The sequence below is a fragment of the Empidonax traillii genome, unplaced genomic scaffold (assembly GCF_003031625.1).
Source record: "Empidonax traillii isolate 1590-97213 ecotype Southwest subspecies unplaced genomic scaffold, ASM303162v1 scaffold114:size1751661, whole genome shotgun sequence".
NCBI lineage: Eukaryota > Metazoa > Chordata > Aves > Passeriformes > Tyrannidae > Empidonax > Empidonax traillii.
Window position 1 is genome coordinate 397,826 of NW_020955307.1, and position 9,772 is coordinate 407,597.

The 9,772-nt window shown below is 36.4% G+C and overlaps 1 protein-coding gene across 1 annotated transcript in view; it reads right to left on the bottom strand.

Moving 5' to 3' along the window:
* Nucleotides 1-9,772, bottom strand: part of COL24A1 (collagen type XXIV alpha 1 chain) — a 128,432-nt gene that overhangs the window by 83,077 nt on the left and 35,583 nt on the right. Inside the window, exons 8-12 of the mRNA XM_027882935.1 lie at nt 8,275-8,319; nt 7,026-7,079; nt 5,766-5,810; nt 3,671-3,724; nt 2,931-2,975 (exon numbers count right to left, since the gene is read on the bottom strand). Coding sequence (XP_027738736.1) covers nt 2,931-2,975; nt 3,671-3,724; nt 5,766-5,810; nt 7,026-7,079; nt 8,275-8,319 — 243 coding nt within the window. The remainder of the gene's footprint in view (nt 1-2,930; nt 2,976-3,670; nt 3,725-5,765; nt 5,811-7,025; nt 7,080-8,274; nt 8,320-9,772) is intronic.

The window sequence follows — 9,772 nt, forward strand, 5'->3', positions numbered from 1 at the left end:
ATGCTATAACCCACAAGTATACGTATTTTTTTAAACTCACAAATGAGGCATCAAAAGGGAAATGGAGAGTGCAATGGGACAGTTTTACCAGTCACATAGAATCATAGATGCAGGTTACAAATGATACAGCACAAACCCAGCATAGCAAGAGTTACAAAAGGGACAGATTACTTCCAGTCATCATAATCCCATTCCCAATAGCGTGTGCCCTTTAAGGGATGCTAAAAAATCTTGTCTTAGTAAGTAGAAAAATGAAAGCAAAATGAAGAGTCAGAAAAGTGTAAAAATGGAAGGAATATAATAATATTATTGAGCATCAAGTGTTTTATGAAATCAATATTATCATTTAACATTAATATAAAGCATACAAAGGATGAGTATCCATAATTTTAACATAGAACAGAACCTGAGTTGTTTTTACAGTTACAAAAAAATTGATTAATAAATTCTTGGTAAAATTTCCAGGGTCTGGTCTGACAGACAACTGGTTTTAATGAATCACAGATAGAAGAAAACTATGTAAAAACATTCCCTCAACTGTGTATATAAAAGCAAAATGCATCATACTAACAGGACAGACAATCCATTAAGAATGCTGCAGAACTAGCCAAATTTTGTATTATGATCATACAAGGCAAAGAAATTGAATACATATACTTCTACTGTGAAATATTTGCTTAAAAGCATATTATATGCAAAACTAATCTAAAATTCAAACAAATCCTCACTCTGTAATCTTCACAATACTGATTTGAGCAACTGAATATTTTGTTCCATTTTAAATATGCCAGAAATGTTACAAATATGAACAACTCTACAATAAACCTGCTAATTAGCAGCATTTTGTGAATTTTGAGTGTACAATCCCTTGTATGATCCACTTCTTTTATACTTTAAAACTACTTCCCAGAACTGAGATTATGTTTGAGACCTGTTTTCATAAAGATCCCTGCCAGTCAGACAGGTTTTTTTCTCTCAAGTATTATTATTGACAGAAGTTTAGTCCAAAGAAATAAATTGCACCCTAGAACAAAAGGTGAGGAGTCTGACCTCAGGCACTACAGGATTCCCAGGCCAAATTTTCTTTAGCACAGTGCCCTGCCCCAAAGCACCAGCGTTGGTAACTCTAGGCATTGTGCCAAAAGACCTTGTCATTACAGCTATCATTGTTTGGGGTTAAAATAACACACCTTCTCTAAGACTGTGATCCAGTAAAGTACTTCAAGCCAGGTTCCCATGTGATTGCTCTCCTAGTTCTGTCCCTACATTAGTAACCTTTAGTCAAATAAGCACTTCATAGATCATAGAAAGGATTTGGAATGAACCTTGGGATTTGGAATAAACCTTGGGATTGAGGAAATTACAATATTAAAAGAAATCAGTACTGAATGAAGGTGATCATAGACATTGTGCAGAGGGGCTTTTGGTGCTCTGTCAGCTATGTGCATCTTCTCTGAATTGATTTATATAAATAAAAATCCTTATCAGAACATAGCCTGTCACTGTGCTCCGATTGTAAATTAAAAATAACTGCTTACCACAGCATGCACAGCACCAACTAACTGCTGCAGATTGGAACAACTGTACTGGCAGTCAGTGAAACTTGCCATGGGAATGACAGTAAAACGAAAAACACATTTTCAGTGTACTCTGCTGTCAAATCTTCTTCCTATTCCACACTCATCATAAGCCTTTGATTTCCATACAGGTTCTCGTCCTTCTTAAATATTGCATGTGACTCATCAGCATGAGACACTGACAACTACTGCAAGGTACTGGTGGCGAAGAGCCCTTCTTGCCCAACACTCAGATGCACAAAGTAGCATTCAATTCAAGTTATAAACAAATGACAATATGGTCAACAAGCATAGGAACACCCTGTCCTTCTGGCTGAATAATTAAAAACCAGATTCCTCCTTTGATTTTATACCTCAACTATTTGATAGCAGCTGCAGAAAGCAGTCTATCAACCTAAGGGCACTTCGCTTGCCTTTCTTTACATCAAAGCGACCCTTGTGGGCTAGTGGCTATTTTGGCTGGTGTTGGATCATACAGAAAACAAAACAATTAAACAGAGCCCTCCACAACTTTCCTAGCATACAGCAAGGGCCAGATGATGATAACCACACTACTACTGCTGAACAAGCTTGTTCAGCATGCTAGCTGAAAGTCATCTGAACTGCTGAGTGCAAGTGACTGCACAATTGCAGAACACTATAGTTTTCAATCTCAAACCACAAGAAAGTTAAAATTAGAAACTCCTGGATAGCTTCAAAGACCTAAAATAATATGGTTGCACCAGAAAACAAAACATTTGGCATTGCAGATATACCATAGGAAATATGGAAACCTTGATAATGTATCCTTGGCAGATTTGTGTTTATTCTCAGCTGTAGAAATATATGTTAAGTAGAGGGCAGCTTTAATTTACCATAATGGTAATGGTAATGGCCAGTCTCTTCGCGAACGAAGATCCGGGGAAGGTCTTTCCACCTTCCAGCCTGCGCATTGGATTTTTTAGGTGAGACAGTGTGCGCGGAACTGAGCCCACCCTTTAATCCTAAGGTTCATCTGCCGGGGCCAAGCACGCTTGGACAGTGGCAGCGAGGTCCTCAGGACGTAGATGGATTGCCTTACAGGGCTAGCGAGCTCCATCTGCCCGGGTTAATTTACCATAGTTCAGAAATATCAGACGTTAGAAGATCTTCATCCAAACCAACACCGAAATCATATTAACAAAGCTTGCATCATATGTGCACCTTGTGCTAATATAGATTTTAAAGAATTTATTTATGTACTAGCTGAAAACAATAGAAAGTCATCTATGGCCAAAAAAAACCCTAACCTTTTTTAGTGTTTAAAGTTACAGAGTGAATTACAGGTGGATTTACATTGGCAGCAGGAATTATAACAAGTATTAAAAGCTTTACCTGTCTCCCTTTAGGACCTCTTTTTCCACGTAAGCCTGGGATGCCCTGAGAAAGAAATGACCCATCAAAAGTAAGTTTTCTTTTCTTCAGTACTTAAAATCGAGTAATTAAACCTGTATTTGATTATTTGATTGGAAAAAGACAGTGTCAGAAGCACTACCACTAAAATAGAAAAAAAAAATAATTAAAAAAAATATTTGAGTGAAGAATCATAGAGACATTGTCCTACAGTACAAACACAAACTTTGCTTTGTTTACTGTGGCCATATCAGAACAACTATGAAAAAGGGCCATATCTTGCTTGGATCCAAGTACATGGCCAGGCAGTTTTGTGCTCAAGAGAAATAAGAAAAAGTTCAAGCACAGAGTGACAGAGACTTCCATGGCTTGTTCTACTTCAAAGATCATCTGAGAAGAGACAAATATTAATTACTGACTGAATGAAATTGCTTCAATGAAAAATATTCATTAGGGTCTTGTTAGTAGGAAAAAATATAACCTTGCAGCTGTGGAGTAAATTAAAATAATAATTTACAGCTGTTCCCCATTTAGCTTTAACACTAGTGCATTTCATTGCTTAGACTAATTACATATGACCTATTTATCTGAGTTTCTTCACATTAGTTTTGCTTTTAGCAAAAAGTACTTAAATTATTACACTGTACATTTTCCCCTCATTCTAACGTATATTGCATTACCACACAAACATCAGCATTTCATTAATTTTCCATTAAGCCTACCCTTTCTCCTTCAGGTCCTGGTTGTCCTGCCACACCTGGAGGTCCAATGAAACCCTAAAAACAAAAGAACAATGCTTTTCACCAGCACTGCTTGTCCCTCAGTATTAGCCAGCTATGGGTTCACGATAAAGGGGTTCAATTCAGACTGATTTTAAAGTACCAGTGAAGCTCTAGCAATTTAAATGCGACTAGGATTTACTGCCCAACTAACAGCAAAACCAATTTCCTACTCTAAGGGTAGAGAATCAGTTAATCAAGAAGTACTAAGAAAGTGGTCCAAGAAGACAAGGTTACATCAGACCCCTTGTTTATTAGAACAGATGGAATTAGAAAATTTTTCCAGAAGTTAACCTTATTCATGAAATACATTGAAAAAGATGTTCTTATCTTTAACAACACTATGTAATCACTGCTATATGTAAGAGCTCTTAAAAGTCAAGAGTTTATCTTAATATAAGCAGAATGTCTTGAAGTTCAGTGGTGACATGTCTCTGCCACATTGCACAGTTGTATGGAGAGATGGGTCCTGCACTACCAGCTTCAACCTGAGACTGGAATAAAAATATTATTAGTTACTAAAAAAGAATTCCTTGCTTTCATAACTCTCCCCAGTCCTCCAATTGTAATTTCTATTTTCTTTGTTAATTATGAAAAATAGTGCCCTTCTTGTCATCCAGCCTAATGAGAATAAGGAAAATAAGGGTATACTTCTACTTTGTACTGTTTCTTAAAACAGCTGAGAAGCAGAGCACTTTTTGATTACAGTGATGTTTTAAACATAAAGCTCTAAAGACACTTCATATCATGTTGCTATACACCTCCATGGCACAGTAATATGGCTCAAGAGGGCTGTGTCATCATTTTTACTGGGAATTGTTTTTAGAATTCATATACAGGTTTAGCCTTAAGACATGACAGGTGTTTTTTCCTAAAATTACTCATGCATTGGCCATTTTTAGCTTTGTGTAAACAGAGCAGCAGTAACTTTTCAGGAAGTGATTGGGATCACTAAATGTCTTGGTTGAAGGGAGAACAAGACAAAATGTTTGAGAATCTGAACAAAAATAAACTGCAGAAACATAAAAGAAACAACCCCTGAGGGTCCAATATCTGTTGGCACTTGATCCTGACAAACTAATTTTTCTCATCGTTGTAATGAAAACTGACATAAAAAAACCCCACCCCCAAAAAGCAGGCAAATGTTTAAAAAGCTGCTGCATGTAAAGACTTTTAGTAACTACATTAAATAAAAAAAAAAAGAGAAAAGCAAATATTGGTAATAAATTAGTAATAAAATATTAATTAATTATCAATTATCAATTAATAATGAATTATTACTAAAACTATTTTACTATATAATTGAGAACATAGAACACTGCTCAGTACCCTGTACATGAACTGAGGGCCTGATAACACCTAGCAGAAGCTGCCTTCAAACCCTAGATGCAATCAGCAATATGCAAGTTTCTAGAAACCTGTTTCTACTGCTTGATGGTGAGAGTCAACCTGAAAAAATATTTATACATGCACCAGCATGTATAGAGAAAAACCCAATTTATTATACTTCCAAGAATAATCAAAAGCAAACCTTGAACGCACAGAGCATTAAGAGTCTTCAGTCCCTGGGATATGTAAAACTACAATTCAACCATTCTAAACTCTTAAGATCACTTTTATGGTTTTTATATGACAAGACCGTTTCCCTTTATCATCTTCTGTAGCTGTTACAGATTGCAAAGGCCAGATATGTCTCCCTTCTTGACAACTTCCATTATGGAAATAATGCTTCAGGCAGGAAATGTCTACTCCTCTTCACTTCCAGCCCTCACACACCCTGTGCTGCTTTCTTCTCTTGCCTGCATGCAAGTGAGAGAAAGGGCAACAATGAAAGCCTGCTCTATGCTGCTCACTACGGAAAAAGAGTAAACTCCTAAGTGCGTTTGGAAAGATACACTGTGTTCTCTCATTTGTAGGCTCTGTAAAGGCAGAGTGGCTCAGCAGGCATACAACTGGCAGAGCCGAGTTAAATTCCTCATCCCCTTCCTTACGTACTGTATGGGTAAAAATAGACCTGCATACCAAAATGCTTACTTACTCTTACACCTTTAGGACCTGGGTTACCTTCTGGTCCAGCTAAGCCCTATTATAAAAAAACATGAGATGTAATTAATTTTAAACAGCCAGGTATGATCTATGTGAACGAACTGCAACAGCATTTGTTAACAGTAAACCGGCAACACATTCTCGAAATTCATAGAACTGAAGACTGTGTCATCAAGTCGTCTCCTGGGATCGTGTTCAGAAAGGTCTCCCATTAATGCATGGCTGAAACACAGACAATGACTGAAACTTCCATTACATTAAAATTATTTCTTCTGGGAGGAAATTTTTTTCCAAACCCAGTGATCTGGCATTACAGTGACATAATTTCAAAGGATTCTTCATGAGTTTTTATATTTGGACACATTTCCAATGACTAATGTCAGAATAGCAAATGTAGTCCAAATGCTCTAAACATTTTACATCATTCTACACAAAAATGTTATCATCCATTACTCTATAAAATATTGTAATGGAATTTTAAAATATATAGCCATTACAAATCTAATCCAATAAAACACTGAAGTATTGGTCAAATTCACCCTTTAAGTAAATACAAAACCACAAAGTCAGTTGTTGTCAATCTGTCTTATATAATTTATCTGGGGAAAATAATGAGCATTTCTGCTTTATGTCTTATTTGTATAACTGCACTGAGGTATCTGTTACCTTATATGTAAATAAGAAAAAACCAGATTCAATGTTTATATAAGTGCTTGTGTTTTTAAAAAGTTGCTTTCTGGCTTTATTAGTTCTCACAAAACATCTCAATGGGGGAAAAAAAAAAATCTTTTAATCTTTAGTTTCCCTAAAGGGTTGAAGAAATAGTTTCAGCAATGAAGTAAACACATAGGTGAAAAATCAGGAGGAACAGGTAGTTTCCTATTGCTTCTGAATTTGAAATACCAAAAAAAAAAAAGATAAAACACATAGAACCACATGAGGCTTATGGACAAGTATGAAGTGTTCACACATTCAGTATTTTGGTAATACCATTTATATATTCTAGAAAGGAACAGCGTTACTGCATCCAACCCATCAAAGTTTAAAAGCCAAGAGACTCAACATTCCCCCGAAGGCACTACCAGAGAAAGAGGGTTGTTTCAAAACTAGACCACAGGACGTAAACAATCACATTTTAAGATTAGTATTTTCAAAAGAATTAGATATGGTACTTCTGAAAAGAATAAATGAAAGGAAAAAAAAAAAAACAAACACACCAAAAAATGTAAAGACGTTAGTATAGTTACTGCACCTGCCTGCCAGGGTAACCAACTGCCCCAATACTGCCAGCCATTCCTGGGATTCCCTAAATGGAAAAAAGGGGTGGGGTGGGAGGAAGAGAGAAAAAAAGAAACAAAAAACACATTTAATGCCATGGTTTGAAGTTTGTGTTATCATTTCTGTCTTTCAACATCTAGTCATATGATGCAGCATAAGCTCATGGAAAAAATGCTTTTTAAGCAAGATACACAGTAATATCCTAATATTCACCCATCATAAATAAGTAATTCCACCAATTTCAGTTACATATACTTTGAAAAGTGTCTAAGATTTTGTGAAATACAACTGTGCACCCCTTACTTTCACAGTAAAAACATAGATGATATTTGTAGAAAATAATTGAGGAGGGCTATAGGAGACAGATCCTTATAATGAAGTAATTGCACAAGTCTTAGCTGTATTTGAACAAACACATTGAATTTTTCATTAAAGAAGAATCCTTGTATCCTTACAAATCCACTTTATTTTGTTTCTTGCAGAATCAGGTCAATATAGCACTGGATTAATTATGGAAGTATAGAACTTCTCTCCATCTTCTACTGATGTTGATAACACTGGTTCTCTCTATGTCATTGCTGTATTATAATCAACACAAAAAAATTCCTACAATCCTGTAGTAAAAATTCATTCAGTTAAGATCTGTGTACAGAACCCATGAAACTCCTAGATGATGCTCCTAAGTTTTCATATCCCTTCAGGTGTTTACCATCTATTATCATCACCATTTCCTTTTCAGAGTCACCCAAAAGGAGACTCATGCTTCTCTCTACTCTGCCATGAGAAGTCTCACCGATGCTACCAAGACATCAGCAACTGGATATCTTTGAAACTTACATTCAGGTTGCTTCTTGGACTGACATGGAAGTGAGAAAAAGCGCTCAATAACTGTTGCATTTTCTACATGCTAGGAGATTTAAAATGCATTAAATCAGTAGAGATGGGAGAATTCAAAATGTGCCTCTTAAAAGAATTTTACACCAACATCTCACAAGCTGGTATGGGAGTTGAAAAACAAGCTGGTCTTTTCCATTTTATTGAGACCATTTCCTTACCATACAGATCCCTAAACTGAATTCTTGGTCAAGAACTACCCAGTATTTCCTTAAACAGTCAGTAATTTCAACTGATAGCTTATATTGAACACTTACAATGGGTTATACAAGTTTCTGTCATCCACTGTTCATGTGCAGAGTACAGGGTACTGCGCTTGCATCACTCACCTGTTCTCCCCGCGGCCCTCGCAGTCCTGGATAACCCTTAAGACCCTGCAGGTAGAGAAAGAGATGCAATAAATACTGTCAAACAAACAAAACAAACGTTCTTTTCCTACTCTATTCTCCCTTCATCAAGAAAAAAAATTATCTAGACTTGTTTGCCTGCAGAACTGGTTTCCGTTCAGCAGCTCATATGAAAGCTGAGTGAGAGAAAAGGAGTAAGAAATCTTCTTGGCAGTTTAGACAATTTCAATATATCAGCATGCTTTAAGACAGTTCCAGACTTGTTCTCTTTTAAACAAATGATTGCATGGATGCTGTCACCACTGAAACTGAAGAACTGAACTCTACACAGTGCATTTCCCTATTCCAAATCCTTGTCACAATGACCTTTCCGAACAAGGCAGTTCAGAGGAGAGGTATAAGTAGACAGACAACTCAGATTATTCTAGGACACACTCACGAGAGACAGACCTTCCAGGACACACAACATCTTTTTTTGAAATTAACATAGAACAGACTTCAGCTCTTATACTATGGAATTTTTATTGGTAGGGAAAATAGTCTCATCCCAGAAATCTTCCCTGTGGTGCTGGAATCATGAAACCGTTGAACTTTACTCCCTGTGCATAGACCATTTCAAGCATATTTTACCTCTTAAAGAAAAAAATTAAAGAATTAAAAATAGAGTTAAAACCTGCCATCTGCATCAACACACTTGAAAGGGAAACCTTCTTCTTGAATGCCTTTACACTGAACTAAACATATCCAGGCAAGCTGGCCTAAAAGGGAGCCTCTAACAGTTGCATGATTTACGCAAAAGCCAAGTTTCTGGCCTTCACATCCTTTGCAAGAGATGCTGGGAACACAAAAGTCCAAAAGCTACATCTTGAAAGAGAAATACCAAAAAAATCGTTATTCTGGATAGAAATCTATCACAAAATTGGACTCAAAGACATTGACTGAGCAGCAGGAGTGTCTTGGCTGATGTTAAACATCTGGCTGCCTTGAGGCATGATGATACTCATCACTCAGTAGAGACTTGAGATTCACTGTTATAAGAGGAAATTCTGCAACTGATTTCAGCAGATCAGGTATTTCAAATTTTTGGATGAGCTTCTGCATGGCGACGACAGTATTTTTGCATGAAAATAATTTTATTATCATATACAAGATTAAAAGATAAAATTATTTTCCTTGGTGACAATTTTCCAAAAAGCTAGTAACTCCTCTTTAGCTTTCAAAATGTGCCTCAGAAAACGACAGTTTTTAGAGTCCCAGCTGACTCTGTATTTCATGAATTTTATCCATTACAGAATTTTATCCTGTCTCTATGCTTAAATAATCAACTAAAGAAGCTGCTGCTAGAAGAGAACTCTTGGTAGTTTCTTATTTTTGTAGTAGGAAAAAAGGAAAGCAAATTCTGCAACACACAAACACTCAAAGTAAACTTTATCACAGGTTAGTTTCAAAGCGGGTCAGTTTAGCTGATTAACACTTGCAT